Source organism: Hippoglossus stenolepis, chromosome 17, assembly GCF_022539355.2.
Source record: "Hippoglossus stenolepis isolate QCI-W04-F060 chromosome 17, HSTE1.2, whole genome shotgun sequence".
NCBI lineage: Eukaryota > Metazoa > Chordata > Actinopteri > Pleuronectiformes > Pleuronectidae > Hippoglossus > Hippoglossus stenolepis.
Window position 1 is genome coordinate 4,909,636 of NC_061499.1, and position 22,310 is coordinate 4,931,945.

General features: G+C 45.2%; 2 protein-coding genes across 3 annotated transcripts; both read right to left on the reverse strand.

Annotated features, from left to right (window-relative positions):
* Window positions 1-3,234: 3,234 nt before the first annotated feature.
* On the reverse strand, window positions 3,235-7,087 carry LOC118125195 (UPF0500 protein C1orf216 homolog). 2 transcript variants are annotated; one of them, XM_035183591.2, is made up of 2 exons: window positions 6,957-7,087; window positions 3,235-5,275 (listed from the first exon to the last, which is right to left on the reverse strand). In XM_035183591.2, exons 1-2 carry the CDS (start codon window positions 6,959-6,961, stop codon window positions 4,189-4,191), a joined length of 1,092 nt encoding a protein of 363 aa, XP_035039482.1. In that variant the 5' UTR covers window positions 6,962-7,087; the 3' UTR covers window positions 3,235-4,188. The 2 variants fall into 2 exon arrangements, with proteins under 2 accessions (XP_035039482.1, XP_035039481.1); XM_035183590.2 differs by lacking the exon at window positions 6,957-7,087 and adding an exon at window positions 6,667-6,911.
* A 4,850-nt stretch (window positions 7,088-11,937) lies between these two features.
* Window positions 11,938-22,285, reverse strand: LOC118125211 (claspin). Its single transcript, XM_035183612.2, has 24 exons — window positions 22,006-22,285; window positions 21,028-21,145; window positions 20,191-20,582; window positions 19,812-19,964; window positions 19,569-19,625; window positions 19,400-19,472; window positions 19,184-19,286; window positions 18,475-19,058; window positions 18,192-18,380; window positions 17,909-18,066; window positions 17,615-17,802; window positions 17,398-17,450; window positions 17,101-17,288; window positions 16,320-16,860; window positions 16,108-16,141; window positions 15,781-15,874; window positions 15,537-15,658; window positions 15,247-15,408; window positions 14,840-14,961; window positions 14,494-14,624; window positions 14,219-14,345; window positions 13,804-13,886; window positions 13,129-13,290; window positions 11,938-12,584 (listed from the first exon to the last, which is right to left on the reverse strand). Exons 1-24 carry the CDS (start codon window positions 22,030-22,032, stop codon window positions 12,459-12,461), a joined length of 3,987 nt encoding a protein of 1,328 aa, XP_035039503.2. The 5' UTR covers window positions 22,033-22,285; the 3' UTR covers window positions 11,938-12,458.
* Window positions 22,286-22,310: the final 25 nt, after the last annotated feature.

A 22,310-nucleotide genomic window follows, 5' to 3' on the forward strand; every position in this document is an offset into this window, starting at 1 on the left:
CCTTAAAGTTACCATATGAAATAAGGATCAGCTAAATGCTTTTTTAAATTGAATTTCCATTGAATTGGTCTGTTTTGATTGGTTGTCAGTGTTTCTATCTTTCATCAAAATGTTCTGAATGTGATCCAAAGGATATTGTTTCCATCATCCTGGTGTGACGCCATCGGGTTATTTACTTAAAATAAAACACGTTTGTTTGAACCATTGTTTCGACAAAAACCTCAGGCTCTGTTTTTTAGAACTGGCACAATTATTTTTTCCACAGTTGTATAAAACAATAAATTACATTTAAACAGCAGAAGATCTGTGAACATGAGGAACGACAATAAAAGTTGTTACCAAATTGTTTAAATATTTATTTCTTTCCTTGTCATTTTAACACGATGAGACTTTTCCATGCAAGAAAAGTCAAATAATCTCGGGGACCATGTAGAAAAAAAATCAATTGTCACTCATGTGTCTTTTTTCCTTTCTTTCATTTTGCAATAATCGGTTATTTCCAGACTGAGTAAAACCATAAAACTATAAATCAATAAACAGCCATCAAGCCACATTACACCAGTGCTCTTCAACCCCTTTGACCTCTGACCCCTTCACTCACAGTGTCACTGCATGTGTCTGCAGTCAGTTTGATCAAGAGCTTTCCCCCCTTGCTTTATTTGAATGATTTTAAACAATCAACGAGTTATTTGTACAGAAGAAACAGACATTTTGTTTTGTTTACTTTTCTCCTGCTCATCATCACATGTTCTTGGTCCTGACCCCGTGTTGCTCTGCTTGTCATTATTCAACACGCAGTGAATAACAGTCTTCTCCTCCCAGTGGGGGCCCTTTCATGGATCCCAGGTGGCCCCCAGTTAAGAGCACCACTGTTACACACACACACACACTGATCCACACACACAATGCACACTGCTGCCCCCTGGCGTCAGAGCACGGAGGCAAGCACAGGTGAAGGTCTGATCCGAGCTGGTCTGTGATGGAGTGTCTCCCCCTCGTGGACACTATTCACTGACGTGTGCTCCAGGTCAGAGGTGCGTATGTGTCTGCGTCTGTGTGTGTATTTGTGTGTGTGTGTGTGGGTCCCTGAACTGCAAAGGTTATTAACTATTTTAATGTTCTTAGGAGCAAACATTAAATATTTCTGGACAGCAACTATTGGACGTCTGAAGAGGTGAAGTGAAGTGATTAAGAGAAACAGAAAGTATGAATGAATGAACGGTTTCATGTATTTGTTGTTGTTGTGGGTCCACAATAGAAAAAGAACATTGACATTTGCTTTAATGTGATTTTACACTTGATATTTTACTGCTGCACTTAACTATTGTCTTTTTAATCATCAAATAGCCAATAAATTCATTAATTCATCAATATAAACATAACAACGTCTATAATGGCAGGTAAATGTTTCCCAGGAATAAATGTCAAATGTCTGTTTCTGGTTAAAATCCTGTGCAAGTTAACAGTGTATGTGCAAATGTGTTTTTACCATTAGTAGAAATAGCTCAGCATGTCTTCTGACTTCCTCAGTGACAGGAGCCCTGAACACAACGTGAACCACAGGCAGAAGCGTTCCGGTCGTTTCTCTGTGGAACACCAGCATTAAAACCCCTCTGTCAGTTGTTTGTCTGTTGGTAGGTGAAGGAGGTGAAGTGTATCAAAACACAGAAACATGCAGATCCTCCTCCTGGTGCTCCGTGTCGCCGTGGGGGTGCCACCACCACCAGGCCCAGCTGGTTTCACCTCCCCTGCTCCCCAGGAAGTTGTGCACTGACACACACACACACACACACACACACACCTCCTGCAGAGAGGACACTTTCTTTTCTTTGACCTTTCAGCCCTTTGGTTGATCAGGAGTTTGACCTCTGACCTTCTGGAGAAGCTCCGGGCCTCACACAGCAAAACTGCTCTGGCCCAGATTTGGTCTCACCAGTCAATAAATATATTTTATCTTCACAACCTTAAAATCGATCTAATTAACTGTGCAATTAATAATTATGACTAAACCATTTAGAAATGTTGTCCCTTATCAGAGGGTGGAACTGGAGTTTTGTGTTTTTTACTTTCAGTAACTGGATGAAATGGTTTTGTTTCTACCACCAGAGGATATTTTTATGTATTTTCATGCTGGAACCTACAACACAGTCACATGTAAATGTCCTGACAGTGTCCCTGAGGCAGATCTGCTCAGCAGCAGCTTCTTCTTCTTCTTCTTTTTGGACTCGTTTCTCGTTTCTCGTTTCATGCGCTTTTCCTCGATGCGTTTATAAACAACTACCCTGAAATCACGTCTTGCTCGTTTACACAATCAAAGACGTGTTTCTTTATAGAGGTTTGCTGCTCGCGCCGTCACTTCCAGTGTCTCTCCCGGTGTAAACGTGTTATCCGCTCAGCTGTGGCGCCTCCGAACACATCCACCTTCAGCCAGAGAACAAGGGATCAATATGTAAATGGCCCCAGACTTTCTCAGCCATGTCTGCGTCCAACAGAGGCGATAAGCTTTGGAAATAAACTGGGAGTTATGGTTTGGAGGCATATAGCCGGGGATTATCCCAAACTCGCCCCGGGGTTTGGCTCTCTCTCTCCCCGCGCGCAACCGGACCCGCGTCTGGTGCGCAGCGGCCGGATTGGACCTGCAGGGCCCCGGGGCGCAGACTCGCAGCCTCCCCGGGGGGCCTCCCGCTCGGGTGAGGGGCCCCCACGACTCAGCTCATGGTTTGGAGATTACAGGGTGGCAGTGGTATCTCTCTGCGCACACAGACACACACACACACATGCATGCATGCAAGGAGGTGAGATGATGTCGCAGCGCCCGCGGCTGCAGCCGTGCCCCGTAAAGATTGACGCCTGAGCCTCACACGGCTATCACCCCCCCCGCAGAACACACACACACACACCCGGGCCCCTTGTGATGAGCCCGATACAAACCAACTTTGTTCAGCTGACAAAGAAGCAATTGTGCGCTGAAAGGTCATTTGCCCTCGAGGCCTCGAGTGCAGCAAGTACAGAAGAGATAAAAAAGAAAGTGGACTCCTTCAGTTCTGTGTGCACTGAGGGAGCTTTGATAAAAACCTGCTCCTTGAAATCAACATGCTGATCTGGGATGAATTGAAAGCTCTGGGCTCTTAAGGCTGAATTATCCCCCCCCCCATGTTAATGTGTTAGAAATGAGATAAAAATAAACTTTAATTTCATTAAGCGTGTAGGGACAAAACAAACCAAAACAAAACATTGAGGTATAAGGTCGTTTTTATTTATTCTTGATTCTATTATAACTATGTACAGCAACTATAAATCATCTCTTACACTTAAATCTATTATATTCTCAAATTATTGTTTGGTACAGGCAGAGTTCTCTACACACAAGTCAATACAAGCGATGACAACATATGCACATAGATCTTTTTTAGATATAAACATTTCAATCTTTTTTTTCTCCATTGCTCTAAAAAGAATACATCCTAAAATCATACGTTTAAATTTGGGACATTTAAGTCTTCTTGAATGAAGATGAGTCAAACACTTATTGCTCCGGTAAAGAAAATCAACAAAAACACACGTTTGTGCGTCATCGCAATCAGCAACATGAGTGTGAGTCACTAAAATGAAAAACAGGAAGATGGGAGATTGTTTTTTTTTTATAGGGGAAATGAACGGTGGCCAAGAGAGAACGCACTGCGAATTAAGAAAACACGTGCAAACAGAACAGACACGTGCAAACCAAAAAAAAAACGTGCTAATTAATCAATTAAGTAATAAATCAATTAATCAATTTGACGACACATAAGGTGCAAAAAGTCACTACACGTGCAAATAGCAAAAACGACATCGTCAAATGTTTCCAGGGGACCCAGAAACGTGATGCACCTGCTTTGTGAAGTTCCATCACCACTGACGAGGAGCAGACTTCAATACCTTCACATTGAACTACAGCTGGTGCATCACTTTTTTGGGTCCCCTGGAAACATTTCTGTTGTAGCTATTTGCAGCTTCTTTCTGTATTTGCACGTGTTGTGTCTTTTTGCAGAGTTGCAATGTTGTTTTCTCAATTTGTTTTTTTCTATTTGTGTTTTCTTAATTTGCAGCGCTTTGAGCCCTCTAGGCCACCGTAGAAATGCCTTCAGGAAAGAAGTGAATCGAGCAGATATACAGTTTTTTAACCACTTCCTGTCACTCCCTCCCTTCTCATGACTGTCCCACAGCAGTGGTGGGAGTGGCGTTGGCCACCGTGGCGGCGGCGCCCATGCGCAGCAGCTCCTTCCTGTGAGTGAGGATGACGTCGAAGCTGGACTGCAGGCGGTTCTGCTGCTCCTCCACGTGGCCCTGCAGCGTGCGCACCCAGCGGATCAGCGCCAGGCGGCGGTACATGGTCAGCTGCACCTGGTGCTTCTCCATCTCCTGGGCCTTGAAGCGCTCGCGGTCCCGCAGCGTCCACACGGCGTCCATCAGCCCGCCGTCTGACCCTGAAGACTGCTCGTCGTCGTCCTGCTCCTCGGTTCTTTCCTCCTGAAGGTTTGCCAGCATGCTTCCTGTCAGCGACTTGCGGCTGTGGTGTCGTGCAGCTGGTTCTCGGTTGCTGTTCGAGGGCCGGTCGCCGTCCTTGTGGTTGGATTTTGGTTCTCCGACTCCAACGCGGTCCCAGCCTCCCATCAGCACCCCCTCGCCGCCGCTCTCCGGGTTGATGGGGGACATGCTGCTGCCGGACCGGCCGCTGTACTCGGACCCAGAGTCGCTGTCGCCCCATTCGTCACCGTCCTCCAGCTCCAGTAATCCATTCTCCTCTTCTCTCCCTTTGACTCCCGAGCTGCCTTTCCTCCTCTGCAGCTGCTTCATCTGCTGCTTCATCTCATTTTGACTCATCATCATCCCTCCCTCCTCTTCCTCCATCCTCCTTTCCTCCGCTCCATCCGGGGGAACTCGTCCATACCCGTCCTCCCCGGTCTCGATTTCGGGCAGGGGCTCCAGGGGGCTCCAGCAGGGCATGCGGGACCGCTGTGCGTTGTGGTGATACGATGGCGAGGAGCTCGGTGGATCGCGACCCAGCGGGCCCAAGCTGCGGGGACGCACCTGGTTCCGGTTCTCGTCCCCTCCTCCGTTGCCTGTGTAGCCCTCGTCATCTTTCCCGGGCAGGAAGTTGAAGTTGCCGTCTTTGTCGCCCTTCCTGTTTCGAAGCGAGGGGGAGGACTTGTTGTTTGAGCCTCCCTGACCTCCGTAGCCTGAGTTCAGAGGCTGGTCCTGATGGTGGAGCATCACTGACCTCGACTGAGCCTCACTGAAATGACAAGGAGACGACGTTACGGCACAATTTACCTTCAGTTAAACTTTTTAATTTCCGATATTTATTGGTCTTTCTCTTCCAGACGACCAAGAGTTTCAGTTCATATCAACACAACGTGAAACTGGTTCCAATGGAAATTATTCCACGGTGTTGAAAACTGTCAAGTACGGAAAGTTGACAGTTTACGTTTGAGTCAGAACTTTTTAACTTTTGAGAAGTTTGCCTTCTTCTGAAAGGATACTCGTGCCAACAATCCCAATTCCTAAATTTAAAGGAAATTGCAATCCAGTCAACAAGGGACACAAGCAAACACTCGTCCAAACAACAAGAGGAGGACAAAGAACAAAAACCAACAGACGACGACCTTTTCCAAATTGCACAGTCAGGCATTAAATATAGAAATCGAACTTGAAGACTCACGAGGAAAAGTGTGATACCGAGGACATAACACCCCCGTTCGCACAGAACGTCCTTATCAGCTGCTCGACTCCGAGACAAATCACAGCTTGTTCACTCAGATCTCTCCAGGCTTGGATGCACGCCACTTCCAAGAAATCCCTCGACTTTTTCCGGAAAAGACAAGCGAGGCGTTTCAGCCGCATTACCGGGAACGGGACAGAAATAGACTTTGGCAGCAAAGTAAACACGGAGGAAATGGTTTGTTTGCAGCTGGATATGAGAAGGGTTTAAGAAGTCGGGGAGAATGTCGCAGAGGTGAATCTAAAAGAACGGGATATAAGAAGGACGTAGGTAGATGGGCCAAAGCGACAATAAAACCACACACACACACACACACACACACACACACACACACACACACACACACACACACACACACACACACACACACACACACACACACACACACACACACACACACACACACACACACACACACACAGGTCGAACCCAACTCCTTGTTTGTGTCTATAACTACAGGCTGGTCTGTGCACTCCACTTCTATTAGCATCAAATATTTACATGTCTCCTCAGAATGGAAATCTCTCTAATCCTGACTCCAGGCTGCTGTCAATCATTGCCCCCTCCCTTCATCCTCCATCCTCCTCATCCTCCTCATCCTCCTCATCCTCCTCTCCTGTGCCCGCGCGTCCACGTGGTGCTGAAGGACAGCGACCGTGCGGCCCTGTCGCGGGAGCGCGCACGCAGCAGCAGCAGCAGACTGATGTTTATGTGACGAAGAGATGGGATGAAAAAAAACTGATCAATGCAGAAATCGATATATTTCTTTCAGTATTAAAGCAACATCATCAATTTTAATGAACAGTAATGCGCATTTTTGTCTTTGTCGTTTATAACCTGGCAGAAATAACAGAAAAAGATGGTAAATGGCAGTAACGCGATGAGTGAAAAATAAAAAATAATACCGAGACAGTCCTCGTGATGGGCGGATGTGTCTGATCTGCGCAAAAAGACGCACGTTTGCGCGCGGACGGCGACGGAAAACGGTGAAGAAGCGGCCAATGGCGCAGCTGGAAGTCTGCATGTTCACAGCCCAGCGAGGAAAGTCAACACAACCACCGCCTCACGTCCGAGTCCACACACACACAGAGGCCGGGCAGAGAAGAGAGAAGCCCCGCGTTCTCCTCTGGATGAGGAGGAACCACAGACAGATGGAAACCAGCTGGACAACAACGCTGCGTTACGTAACGCTCACCCCATGTCGGTGCTGCGTCCTCTCTATCCTCCTCAGTACAAACTGACTCACACTCACACTCGATCATCTCCTGCGCTCCGGTTGCATAAGACACACACACACACACACACATGTGGGGATATATTTGCATGAGGTAGTGGTTTGTTCTCACCGTTTCTGGTCGCTTTGCTGCTCGATGGAGACGCTGCGCCCTCCCAGTGTTTCCCCTCCTCCTCCTCCTCCTCCTCCGAGCCTCCTGCGTGATGTTGATCTTCCTCTCTCTCCTCCTCCTCTTCCTCCCCCCCCTCCTCCTCCTCTCACCAGCACTGGAGCGATCAGACCGAGCTGACCGTGTGATGAAGACTTCCTGAACTGGGCTGGAACCAGGAGGAAACAGGATGAACAGAAACAATGGGAGGATGTAGGTGTAGGTACTGGGATGACGGTACAGCAACAAGTCTACATGCACAGACACACACACATAAATAAACACATGTACAGTACAGACATAATTAAACACCCACAAAAATATACAAATATACACAGGCACACATATACATATATATTCCCTAGCCCCTTACCCTAACCTTAACCATCAAAACTAAATGCCTAACCCTTAACCTAAAGTCTTAACCCTCAAACAGTCCATTACAGGTGGGTCAGAAAGTGAAACACACACATGTATGATATCATGACCCCAGCAGCCACATGATGTTCTGGTGTTTACATCATTTTAAAACCTCTGTGACGTCCTGATGTTTGTGTCTTCAGTCCGATGGGAACAAACTGTTCTCTAACGTGTCCACACAGGCTCCAGTGTTTCTGTTACAAGTGGACGTGACTTCAGAAGAGCAGGGGACACATAGTCATAAAGACGACTCTACGTCCGTGAGACCTCTTCATTTAAATATAATCACACATGACCCGACACCACATTTACATTTGGGGTCAAATGTAATTTTTTCCGACTGTAATTGAACATTTTAATATTAGAATAATATTCTCTCTTGGGAGGGAGAGTAGAAATCAACCAGGTCAGTAGTTTTGATCTGATTTTAGTCCATTTCTTAATCTAATTTCTGTATTTTATGTGAGAAATGTTTCACATGTTGTTACTTTCATGATTTATACATTTTCTCATGTTTTATTTATCTTATGTTCAAGTCTGTGTGTGTTCTCTGGTTTACCATTGGAAACAGAAACACACCTGTGGGGAGTGTAAAGTTAAAGATCCCCTGCAGCGACTGGAGAGGATCCAGTTCGAGTTTCTTCTCTTTAGTTAAACCCGTGGCAGTTTATAAAAACCACAGAGAAACAGCTCAGGAGCTTCAACGTTCATGATCTCATCGACTTTATTCATGTGATTTTTTACAGTTTTATACTTTTTGTGAGTTTCTTTTTGTAACTTAAAAATAAAAAATAGACTTGTGTTTGGTTCAACCTGTGTTTCTAACAACCAGGGGACCAGAACTGTTCATGTTTCCCTCATCACCTTAGTCTTAATGATGCAACAAGCAAGGTCGTGCCCTCTGACGGTCGCTGCAAAGCATCCTGGGAAATGGAGGAAAGCGTCCACTGAATTTGAAGCAGAACAGCAAATTCCTAAACTGCCAGTGAGGCAATGAACACATCATTGTGTAGTTGTGTGTGAGGCAAACAGAGGATGGATTTTTTTTTTTATAAATCAAGTTGTCTACAGTTACAGGTTGTTACCCACAATGCAACGCTAACAGGCGACGTCATATCTGCAGCTCTTGCAGCGGGACGGCTACAGGATTTGACGTGGTGTGATATTTCTCCAAACTGGTTACTGACTGCTTTTGTGATTGTCAATCTCAGATCAAAGGGCACAGCAGTTGAGTGTGTGTGTTCCAGTGTGTGTCTTCTGCTGTGTGTGTGTGTGTGTGTGTGTGTGTGTGTGTGTGTGTGTGTGTGTGTGTGTGTGTGTGTGTGTGTGTGTGGTACAGGGAGGTTACATCAGACAGATTTAACAAGTGTGCACTGTCTCTATCCTTCCTGCCCTCATCTCCCTGACATGTCGACGCTGAAGGCAGAAATAAAAAACCTCAACCTCCCCCTTCTCCCCCACTCACACACACACACTTCTCCATCCTCCCCTCCCTCTCTCCTCCAACAACATCCCCATTCAAGTGCACCAGCTCCAGGCGCCGTCCCCTCCCTCCCTCTCCCTGCCTCTCCATCGTATCAGTAGCCTAAGCACATAAAAAATACATCAAACACAGCCGTCCGCCCGAGGCCTCGTCACACGCAAAATCATCTCTCTCTCCATCTCTCTCTCTCTCTGTGAAAAAGACAAAAAAAATAAAAAAACAAGTTACAAAAGACAACTACAGAGGACAGTGATAGGGGGAGAGAGAGAATGAACTCGCAGGACTGAGGGTCATCTGTGAGGCCTCCTGAGGGAAGGCAGATTATTGTGGGCTAATGTTGACACCAACACACACACATGAAAAGAGTAAAAAAAAAAAAAAAAAGGAGCATGACTTACCTTGTGCATAATAAGACCTTGTCTGAATTGCACACAGCCTCCAGCACCGTGACCCATTTCCCTCAGTTCAGCTCCACATCCGCTGCAGCACCAGTCTTGGCTGTGACAGTGGCCGAGGGCGGCCGGCGGCCCCCGTGGGCTCCTCTGTCAGATCCTTGGTGCCGAGATGCACGGAGACTGCAGAGAGAGAGAGAAGCCTGCCGGACCCCGAGCTCACAGCCAGCGCTCTTACAAAATCAGCCAAATCAGCCAAGACGTGCTAAATTGAACCACTAATCCAGCGCTGGGGTCGCTTTTATTTTAGGGCCTAGATGTGAGCAGACACACACATACAGTGCGTACGTCACAAAACACAGGCGAGCACACCCCTGGGTGCTGCAGCTCATGTATCTCTTCAATTATTCCACCCTCAGCCTCCTCTCCGTCTCGTAATCTGAATAAAGCCAGATCTGTGTCCTCTAGATATTTAGAAGCCGCGGCCTCGATGCCAAAACATGTAACCTTCCTCCTCTTTCAAGTGCGGGGTGAATCAAGGGGGCTGGTGGTTGTGCGTCGACCTCGTAATTTCCTCTTGGAGGTTAAACAAAGTTGTGAATTTCAGTTTGGAAGAAGTGGGGATGATGCTGAGGAAGAGAGAAAGAACAATTATGCCAAAGCTTTATTGCTCTCCAACTTGCAAAGACGTTATTCCTATTAAATTCCAATTAGAGCTGATCTCTTGTCTTGACCCTGCAAACAGAGCCTCAGGATCAGAAAATCAAGTCTCCATCTCGGTTAATTGCGTCGTAATGGTGCAAAAGTAATGATAGATGCAGCTCCACAACAAAATCTCTCAAATCTTGCTGGTGCAAAGCATCACGGTGCTTTTGAATTCATGGGAATCTTCCCTCTCTGGCAAACAAACAAAACAATACACCTCTCTGACAAAGGTAAAAAATGTAATCGCTGCTGTAACAACACCAGGATTAAGCCCCGTCCGCCTGCAGGTACGACAGCTCGCTACAGGCAGGGCCCAGCGTGGGGTTCATTCCAGACCCTCCTGGCGTTGGCCCCTAATGATGTGTAATGGGGCCTCCTGCGCCCGCTCCTAACCCCGGGACCTCGCCTTAATCACCGCGGCCACTAATGAGATGGAGAGACACAGACTCGTTAGAAGAAACTCCCTTTAATGCCGGCCTATTAATAGCTGCTCGCCAAATCATTAGTCCCTAAACTGCAATTATTCCTCAAACCTGCGAGAAAAAGTGAAAACGACGAGTCCCCGAGTGTAGAGAGAGGAACGCTTAGTCTTTAATTCAACACCTTCCTCTGAGGTGGGATCTGTGTCAGTGGATTTAATTGTTTGCTACTTTTTAACCAGGTATAGATGTGAAACTAAATTCTGTGTGTTTTGATGTCTGCATGTCTTTTGAACTGGTTTCCAGCAGCCAAGGTTGTGTGTGGTTACTGGGATTATTAAAGAAGACACTCAACAATTTACTGACTGGTATTTTTAAGATGAGACACAGTTGATTTTCGAGGCCTGACAACTACAAGCTGTGTGTTTAAGGGGTTTGTTTTCCTTCTCTTTGTGAATAATATTTCTAAATCTCAAGAGGCAACATTAACTGGAGATAATGTTTCTGACGGTCTTTTAAAAATTAAAAAAATATATATATTTTAAGTTTTATACATTAACCCTTTGTCAGTGTTTTCTCACAACAGCCTCCGCGTCTACTTATAGGTCCAGATCCCCAAATGCTTTAAAGTCTATTAATAAAGTTGTGTTATAATATTCACGCCTCTTTATCAGATTTGACACACTGAACTGCGTCTGATGCATCGACACCATGTGATTTCCCAATTTAATCCTCAGTCATAAGCGGACTCCATAACTCAAGCTTTTTCAAACAGCCTCCTTCAATGTGCTTTACGTAAATAAACTTGTAGCTCTGGTGAAATCGTTGGAAATTCCTTCTTAAAAGTAATAAATTAAAGTGCGTTGGTTTAAAAAGACGTTAAAGGTTACTCAACAACAAAATAACTCTTTAGCTCTTTGACATTAAAAGTTGTTTCTTAGACAAAACCATGCAATTTGATTCGCCCTCATTTCAAGGATACATTAAAATTTAGAGCCACACACTAACTTTAATTGTGCAACAGCGCCCTCTGCAGCCACATGGAGACAAATTCAGTTGGGCTCTGTCTTCGAGAGATGAAGTTGTGTTAATGAACTCACTGAGTTGTGGATATTACCCATGTTCCCCGGCTCCCTAAACCAGAAGAGCCGCCACCAAACTCCATTTTGAATAGTTCATATTCACAGTCAGCTCCACACTTCTCAGAGGAGATCGTACCTGGAACTCAAAGTCACATAGAACAAGTTAAGGTTCAGGGTGAGGAGTGGGAAAGGAGGAGGAAACATTCTCCTTGTTACAAGTCCCCTTTAGACTCCTTTAGAAGCTGATAACATGACCCCTGGTAACATCCAGTCAAATAGAGGCAACACAGCAATGTCTTAAAATACACTTTTATTTACACTGTAAAACAAATACATACAAAATCATCATACAAAAGTAAAAACATCCCTATTTATTAAAAAACTAATCAATCCTATTTACACGATAAAAAACCCATTTTAAATGGACAAACGTAAACGCAGCCCAGATCAAGTGGATGAGATGTGACGGACGAATGGTGCTGATGGCATTACGCATTTAATTTATTAATATTCAGCTCACCAAGCAAAACACAGAGAGGATCCCTCACTGCTGCTCTTTCGTTTGCCATCCTGAAGCAATGTAAACACACACTTGACCGTCTACATCTGTGTAGCTTCAGACACACAGATGTGAAGATGTCTGATGCCTCCGCCCGTCCTCAGCCATAATCTCGCCACATCCTTCGTTGGCTGTGGAAACACTGGACGTGGCTGGTAAAGTTCTGGTTCTTACCAATAATAATAATAATAATAATAATAATAATAATAATAATCATCATCATCATCATCAGTCACACTTGGTGTTCTTGCAAACTCAGTGGTCCAGGTAGGTGAAGATGCTCCTCTGGGGGCCTTTCGTCTGTCCTGCAGGTTTGTTCTCTCTGCAGATCCGTTTTGCTGCCGGGTTCGTCGCCTCCGCCTGCCCCCTCTTCTTCATCGCCTGAAGACCAAACACATGCAGTTCAGGCACTGAGACTCTCATTCAAAACACTGACTCTGTGCATGCTGGGATTTGAACATTAAAACACAAACACTAACAGGAGTGGTGGGCTTTGGCTCCACCTAGTGTCGCATTGAGCAAACGTCAGGAACAATGAATTCAAGCGTCACATTCACGTGACAATCACACAAGGATCTGAGCTTTGGAAAGTATTTTGTTTTTGTGCTTATTTTAGAACAGGAACATCTTACGGAGGAGACACGACCCGACAGCATCGGAAAATCAACGGGACAAAAGCACAGTAGTTGAATAAAACAATGAATATTTGACTAAAATTCCACGATACTCTTGATAAAATTGATTTAGATGTTTCATTTGAAGTTTCCTGATCCATTGAACTTAGGCAAGAAGTTTCAAACAGAATTTGAGGTTTATGTGTCCCCCCCCCAAACTCTTATAAACACAACCTGGAGCAGCCTCCCTCTGTTGTTAGTTATCGATTAGTGCAAACTGTTTCCTGTGCTTCAGCTTTTCGCCCACTCACCTGTTTCTGAGGGACATTCGAGTTCTTGTTGTCCTTCTCAGGAGAGAGCGTCTGAAACAGAAAGCCACGGGTGTTCCTGGGCGCCAGCGGATTCCCCTCCGAGATCGAGGCCAGTTTCTGGAGGACGGAGTGAGGCTGACTCAGAAGTGAGCCTCTCTTTACCTGGAAGAAAATCAATAAAACATAAATCTTACATGGGACAGATCACAGAGATTCAGTGAGGAACTTGTTAAATAACACAGGACGATCTCACCCCCTCATGCTGCATAATTTCAGCAAAGGTTTGTTTTTCGTAACATAAAGTACAGAACAGAAAATCTAATGTTCTACTCCAGCAGCCACAATATTCTGACTTTCAAACAAACCTGTCAATTTACGGAATCAGATTCGACACAATGTGAAACGATAAATCAAATCTAACATCTCTTTTGAAAAGATCGTCACAGAACCACGAGATTTCCTCCCAGAATAAAACCCAGAGAAACGGCTTCAGGCGACAAGTGATGATCTAACGCTATTTTTATAAAGTCAGATGCTCAAGTTACACAAGAGCTACCTTCCTAACTCCAGGCCGAGTGCAACTGGACCCAAAAGTAAAGTTAAATGATGGAATGAGAAATTCCTCATACGTAGAAGTACAGATATTATAACAACCAATAAACTCCAGTGACGTACCTGCAGAGCCTGTGAGGGTCTCTGGAAGGGATTGAGAGCTGCAGGGGTCGTCTTCTTCTCAGGCTGAGGGGCCACAGGGGGCTCTGGTTTCACAAATGGAAAAGTAAATTCGTGAAATAATCCATGAACCCTTGAACTTAACCGTCTCACATTATTATGATAAACAGTAATTAAAACACAATTAAAAAAAATGAAAAATGTCAACTTACACGATTTGAAACGAAAATTTGTTTTGAAAGGTGCTGCTACATGTTTTTGTAATTTAAAAAAGGTGTTTCTAAATCTCACAAAACATTCTGGTGTCGATTTATCATGTATATGTTCTAAAATATGAAGCTACCAAAATCTAAAACTCATGAATATGATATGTAACCACCAGGTTTTATCTATATTTATTTTATTGCATCAAACAGACCTTTTCTCTGCAGGGTCTTGGCCGTCAGTTTCTTGGCCACCTTCATAAAATGACTGTCTTCGTCTCCGATCCTTTCATCGTCTGCGTCTGCATCCACATCGTCCCCTTTCTTGGCTTTTTGTTCGGACTATGAGAAAAAAGACACAGAGAAAGGATTAAAGATGATGAAATAACAACACGATCCCTTGAGCTCATACTGAAAATGAATGTTTTTTAATTAATGGTTCCTCATGTATCTGTGAAGACTCTTCATACATGAAAACCTTGTGACCTACTTGTTCTCTGAGCCACTGTTCTCTCTCCAGTCTCTCTTTCCTCCTTTGGACCTCACTTGGGTCGACGTCTTCATCTTCGTCCTCCTCGCCCTCACCCTCTGCTCCCATGCTGTCCAGGTTGAAACCATCATCTGGAGGAAAGATTCAAAAAGGAAATTGTGAGTAAGACGCTTTAGTTAATTTGTGGGATCTGCTATCAACCCTAACCCCTGCAAAACTTCAACAGTAATTATAAAACTTTATATAGCCAAGAATCTCTGGTGTCCCTGCCCAACAACTGTCACGAATCCAATATAATTCAAAATTAATCACCAGGACATGTTATTCAACCACCCTGGAAACTCACCGATGTTTTTCCAGCGGAAGCGTCGAGCTCGTCCCGGACCATCGGAGTGCAGGTCGCCGTCAGCCAGGTAGCGCTCCTGGTAGAGCCTCAGACGGCGCTTGTCATCGTCCATTATCTGCTTCCTTTAAGAACAACAAAACATAACTTTTAAACTGAGATGAAAGTTTTAAAGTAATCCACCTTCCATTATGACTACAGGCTTCTTTTAAAAAAAGGCTTCCTCCTTCTTTAGGAAGAAAACGGGGACAGGCTTATCGGCTTATCCCCACCGGCTTCCTCTGTTCTTGCATTAATGCATATTTACCAAAAGAAACATAATTTCAACCATGAAAGATATAATCACCACAGTTTATCCCATTACACAGAAATAAGTTGACATACATGGTGTAAAAGCAGCTGTTACTCACATGTGGATCTTGTTGACCTGGTCCTGCAGCTCTTCATCAGACGGAAGGTCCTCGAGAAGCGCCTCTTCCTCGTATTCGCTGCCTCGGTCACCGTCTTCGTCATCGCTACCCGCGTCGCTGCCCGACAGCTCGGCCTCCGATTCCAGGTAGTCGTTCATACGCCTGTGAACGACATGCAAAGAGCGTTTGTGGATTATAGCAGTGTTGATTCTTTTTTTACAACCAAACTTTATTCTACCATGTCACATTAAAAAAGGTGCAATTCACATGAAGTTAGATTTGAATCTTACATTTTCTTCCTCTTCTTGACCCGGTTGGGTGCAAACACACCTTGCATCTCTTCCTCTTCTACATCGTTGTAACCTTCCTCTTCAGCAACATCATCTTTCTCTTCTCCTCCGTCCTCATTCTCCTATAAAGCCATATTTCTTGTCATTTGCAATTTATATATATCACACATCAATTTAAGTAAAGGTTTGTTCCTAAATCATAACAAGGACATGGATGAAGTTTGTGTTTTCAGACTTTTCTTACCTGTTCACTTTCTACATCTGACAGAAGCCGGAATTCACAGTCCTCATCTTCCTCCTCCTCCTCCTGCTGCTCTTCCTCCTCTTGCCCCTTTTCACTTTATATATAGAGAAATAACTATCAGAATCTTGCATTACTTTGATATCTCCTCATAATATTCTTCTATCAAAAGGACTGAAGGTATGAATAAAAAAGGAGGAACATAAGGAAAGCAGAAATTGTAAAGAATCATAAAAGATAAGAAACTTTTACAGGTAGATAATAGGTCATAAAACACGACAGACAATAAACTACTAAGTGATGATATTATATACGGTTTGTATTCTGTACCTGTCTTTTGCTGGTGAAGTCATGTGAGCACAACCTGAAATTGTTGGCAAAGAGAAATGTAAATATTGTGTCACTGGAAGGAAAAAACAACTTAAAAACAGACGATCTCAACATTTTAAAACCTAAAATGTAGAAATGTGGATCAACTAAACGCTTAAGTCTTAAGGGAAAGTAATAAAAAATGTGACAAAGGGCCACACACACTCGTTTACCTGGACTAGGGAATTTTCCAGAGCACAGCCCCAGGAGCTGGTCCATGGTGTTGTCAGATTCTTCATCCCGTCCTCGCTCATTATTCTTGTCTCTTTCCATCTGCCTCTCTGTTCCCGTCTGCGTTGGTGGAAACGCTCCTGAGCACAACCCAAGCAGCTCGTCCTCCTGTGTTGATCCGAGGCCTCCGTCCGGACCGGAGCCTCCTTTTGCCGTTGCAAAAACCCCCGAGCAAAACCCTAACAGCTCCCCCATGTTGGCATCCATTGCGTTTTCATCCATACTGCCAAGGATCAACTGTCTCTTGTGGGAGCGAGGGGCACCGGGGCGAGGCCCCACGTTAAGGAAGCCGTCTGCGTCAAGCAACTGGGAGTGACCGTCGTCCTCCAAGGAGAAGCGGCCTTGGGAGTCTCCTCCCAGGCCGGTGACAGAAGCTGCTCCACCCATGGGCCCCGAGTCGGTACCTGGGGATGGAGGGGCATAGAGGTCTTGGGAGTCCTCGACCGGGAGGCAGAGAGAGGGCTCAGAGAGTTTGCCAGAACTCTGAGGACAGAAAGAAAACACAAATTACACCAAAATTTCAGGCAAACAACATGGTATGAATCTTTTCTTTGTTCTTCTTTCCTTTACGGTTGTTTTTTATCCATTTATATTTGATGTAATCCTGCTCATCTCACCTACTATTTAGATGAGGGATCTTACGCTTTCTACCTCACGTGCACAGAGTCCTTTTAAATGTTAGTATATCTGAATATTTGTATACATGTCCAACTTTTTTATTACCTTAGAAGCAGAGCCGAGGAAGCTGGGTCTGAAGAGGCAGGGGGAAGGGGAGCGGAAAATGGAGGGGACACATCTTCCTGTGGAGCGCTGATAATTGACCGGCTGGTAAGAGGTGATCATCGAGCCTGCGAGTTCAAAGCTGCTGTTGTGGCTGTTGTCCTTCACCAGTGACAGAGAGTCATCATCTTCTGGAGAACGAGGATAAGTGTCAATAGTCATTAATTGTCAGTAATAACTAGACATTAGTTTGTTTTGCGTGAATAAACGAACTGAACAGGGGTCCCTCGCTCTACTCACCCATCTTATTACCGCTGTCCTGTCCAGAAGGACCAGACTGTCTGAGACCATCACTAAAATGGAAAACAAGAAAAATTAAGCTTTGCCAACAATAGTAATGACAGCACATTCACTATTTATGATTTAATCTAAGGCTGTTCTGTCATTCATTTGTAGGGTGCATGCTCTACAGTCACTTATCAAGTCAGACACACACACAGACTCCAGACGCACTTACCCAGTGCGAGAGCAGGAGTTGCCGGGGAACAGCATGAGTGTTCCATCTGTGTGAACAAGGTCAGGAGTCCGCGAGGGCCGAGTCAGTGCCACAGGAGAAGAGCTCCTGATACTCTGAGCTACACTGCCTTCCTCCTCGTCCTTCTCCTCTTCCTCCCCATCGTCACCTCCCAGTAAGTCCTCCACACCCTGTAAGAAGAGAAAATCAGGCTAAACGTGAGCACAACGTGATAAAAGAACAAATGTGTATCACGTAATTTGTTTCAGAACAGCAACAAAAGAAAACGATTGTTACCTCTTCGTCTGACTCATCTGTCAGCTCTTCCTCCTCCTCTTCCTCTCCACACTCCTCATTGTCAAGGCGATTCAGCTCGGCCTTGCGTGCCCTCTCCTCTTTTCTCCGCTGGGCCATGGCGAGTTGCAGACGCTGCTTCAGGGTCAGCAGCTTCTCCCCTAAGCAAAAGACCCAAGCTTGAACAAACCCGCGTGTGTACGAGTTCAAGTCCTCTCGTGCTTCATATACATTAGGACCAGTTTAAACTCTGGCCTCTACGTGCATGTCACACATTGATCCTCACCAGGTTTGGTGGGCACTGGTTCATCAGCTCCCTCCTTTACAGTGACAGCGAGCGACTCCGTGTGCAACTCCTCCTGCCCAGACGGGGTGCTGTCTTTGCGGATGATGTTGAGTTGCATCGTGCGCTCCCCTTGGGGCCTAACGGGAGGCTGGACATGACGAAGGTAACGCTCCTTAAGGGCCACCACACCTGATTGAAGAAGAGGGGGGAACACAGGAGATCATTTAGACTTGACACATTCTCGTTCTACATCTCTTGACATACAAAAAGAACCATGACTCACCGGGGTTGAGCTGTGGAGCCTCAAGCTCAATAAAGGCTCCATCATCTGGACACAGTTTAGCAATAGGTGGGGGGTCCAGTCCCAGCTCCTTCAGTCTGGCAAATTTGTCCTTCTTGGGCTTAGTGTGTTGTTGCATTAAAGGTTCCTGTGCAGCTGAATTAGAACTCCCGGCTACAGGTACAACCCCAGTTACAGGCTGTACTTGCAGGGTTTCAGAGTCAGGCATTACTGCAGTCTGGCTTTGATCTGTGGGTACACCAGCGGTTTCTTCCCCCGAGTCAGAAACAGATTTCTCTACTCCATCTGCCGATTCCTGCAGACTCTCCGAGAGGTAAAGCATCGGGCCAGATTCCTGGTTGGAGTCGAGGCTTGCGGTTGCTTCTCCGGCCTGGCTGTGGCTCTCCCGCTGCGGGGACGAGGTGGCGTCGGGATGAGACACGGGCTGGATCTGAGTGCATGAGTGGTCCAGAGAAGGAGAAGAGTCCTGCTCGGCGGATGATTGCTGGGGGTTGGTGGGTGGGTTTACAGGGGGTGCAGGAGGAGCTGGTGGCGTCTCCGACATCATGACGGAATACTTTGTAGATCTGAAAAGAATAGGATTATAATTAACTTGTGACTGTTGACAGAATTTGTACAAGTGGTACTTTGTCGCTTGTGTGGTTAGTTGCTGCCCTGGCATGTGTGTGTTATCTATTATGTTGGTCTTTACTTCAGCAACGCCATGGCAGGACCCTCTGGCCTGGCTTTCTTCTTGTAGAACTGGTCGATGGTCTTGGGCTGGGGGATGTGGTAGGGCAGGCCAGACATGGACTCTGCAAAGACACAGGGAACATGTCAAAGATCAGGATGCATCAACGACAAAGAAATAGCTCAGTTAACACGTTGGCCACAGCAGATAAAGAGACAGAAGAAATGTTTCACTGACCCCGGACCAGCCTCTGAGTTTCACTGTGGAGTTGTTTCATGGCCTCTTTACTCGCTCGTGCAGCTTTTCTCTCCTGAGAACATCACACAAGTTGAATTATATATTTTTTGTGTTTTTTTTTTTTTTTTACAGCATTTAGACAAAGTTCAAGCATTTTGCAAACACATACCACACGCTGAGGTTTCTCTGGTGCCTCTTCATCATCCTCTTCATTCAGGAGAGGCTCCTGCAGTAATAGTTAACACTGATCAATATACTTTAAATAAAATAAGTATTAAGTATGATACACTGTATGCATTTCATATATAAATACAATGGTTGTTACAATTCAAAAGAAAGCTAAGACTTAATTAGGTCACGAGAAATAATGTTGATAGCCTGATTGAACGAATCCAAAGCATCTTTGTTGTACCTTGTGTTTTTTCATCTTGTGTTTGACTGCGGCTCGGATGGCCTCCAGAGACTCTTCCTCCATCTCCTCATCATCATCCAGACCAGTGTCAAACAGGTCTGTGTCGCCCAGCAGACACCCGCTGTCATTCAGAGGCCGAGGGAGAGGTGCGTCCTGAGAAAATCGTTAAAATGGTCTTTAAATCGTACAATATAGGATTGATGATTTGGGTGTTTGGTGTTTAAATATGTAGAGAATATACAGTGACATGTAGAGGAACATGTTTTTAAATACATAACACACTTATTCAAGGTTTATGAGCCGGCTGGACGAGAGTAGAAACCTTGAATATCTGACCCTGGGAACAAGAACCACAGAGAAAACACCAAGCTGCACTTACCTCATTCATTTCAGAGAACCTCTCCTTCTTTTTTAGTTTTTCCACTGCTTTGCTTCGTTTCTCCTTTTTCTCCCGATGCCTCTGGCTCTTCTCCCTCTTCTGGGATTTTGCTTCCTTCTTCACCTCCTCCTGTCGCTCCTCCGTTCTTCCTTGCTCAGACTCGCTGTCTTCACTATCAACGGGTGCTCGGCTTATTCTCCTGCTCTTCTGTGCCACCTTTTCTCTCCTCTCATCGGTCTCCATGTCCTCTCCGCTGGAAGCAGACAACACCAGTGCTTCAGTCATGTGGACACTGCTCTCTGCAGCCGCCTCCTCCTCCTCGCTGTCACTGTCTCTGATGGCGTTACAACGAGGCTTCCTGTGAGCAGTGATGTCTTCATCATCATCAGAATCTGGAAGAAAATTGACAATTTACAATAAGAGAAATATCACAAAGGCCACACTAAAACTATTTAAGACTTGATTGATATATCCTAAATAGATAGATATGTACGATATATACCGTAGGCCTCAACAAAACAAGGATACCAGATCTTTAATATGAAAGTACAGGTTCTCAAGTTCTTTACAATTTACAGGCTAATTTTCACATATTTTAAGAAAATGCAAAAGAATATCACAGGCAGATTTCTCTGTAGCTGAGTATTGCCAATCTTGAGATGACATTCAAATACTTTTGACATGTAGTTTTTGCCTGTTGATTAGGGGTTACATCTACTATATACCTAAACTGTGTTAAACAAATGCAACAACCCTTAATGGGTTTCTCAGTGACACAGCCAGGGCGGCTCTGCCCAGTCTCAGGTTAAATTGTCCTCTATTGTTGTTATTCTTCACCTGGAGGCTTCTCTCCATTGTTGATCGTCTCCTTGGCCATCTCCTCTGCCGGAGAGCCCACCCCGCTGTCTGAATCACTCTCTGCAGCTGTTCGGGCCACCGCTGGAAGCCCCACAGCCTGGGTACATAACACACAAACGTTATTCAACCAACATGCAATGGGGTTTTTTTTCCTGTCACATGAGGGCATTGCAGTGTACTCATGTCTGGTTAGTGGGGAAAAAAAACATGGAGGCTCCCCTGTGACATCTATAATCTTCTAATGGTGCACACTGCCTGGCTAAAATACAAAAACTAGTTTTCTTTTAGTGCAACATGTACTGAACATATACTGTTATGTAAGCCATGAGTATTAGTATTGATGTAACTGCAAAAAACAGTAGAACTCCACCATTCGTAGCAACGCAACTCGCTGCACACGTTGTCCTAAGATACCAAAGTATTACAAGTTCCTGTTATTATTAAAAATAAGGAGAGAAAAGGTCTATGTCTGTGTAAAGTTACCGTGAAACACGAAGGTCGCTTGTGTAGCTTTAAGCAGCTTAAAGGATGTTAAACTACACAAATGGCGCCTCGGAACAAACCAAACAATAAGGCACAAGTTAGCAGGAGACACGGCTTCCTCCTTTTTCCGCTTGTTGTTGGCTAAACTTTCACATTTCACAGCTAACTGTGCACAGACGAGTGACTAATATCCGTGAATAGTCCCAGTGTAATTAGAGATAACACTTTAAGACTGAGTTAAAGTTAAAATGCCTGATAATCACACTTGTAACCGACGAGAACCAGGCCAACGCTGGCTAAACCCAACGCTGGCGAGCTAGCAAAGCGGCTACAGCTAACGTTAGCAGCATTTATCTAATTTGTGACAAACTCTTTATCTTCACCCCACGACTGATAACGACCCCCCACATGTGTACTAACGTGATAAATCCACGTTGGACACATGACCAGCGTGTATCTGAGTGTTTCCCTCACCTGCTGCTGAGAAACGACCGTGCTCATCTTTGTCCTGCGGCTAGTTTCACGCTCTCCAAATACAAGAAGCCGGAAGAGACAACGCGTCCACGGAGCTCGACACCAACAGCGGCCGTCGGGAGCGGGATGTCTGCGGGAGAAGAGGTTATTTCAGCGGCTTAACGCGCATTTAGAAAGTGTGTTTTTTTCCCCGGAGCGGCTCCTCTTCCTCTTCCTCCCGCCTTCCACACAGACGAATTGAAAGTTTTGATCTTTCGCGCGTCGTGACAGCTGGTCCGCCGCGTTTCCGCCCCGAGGTGTCACTC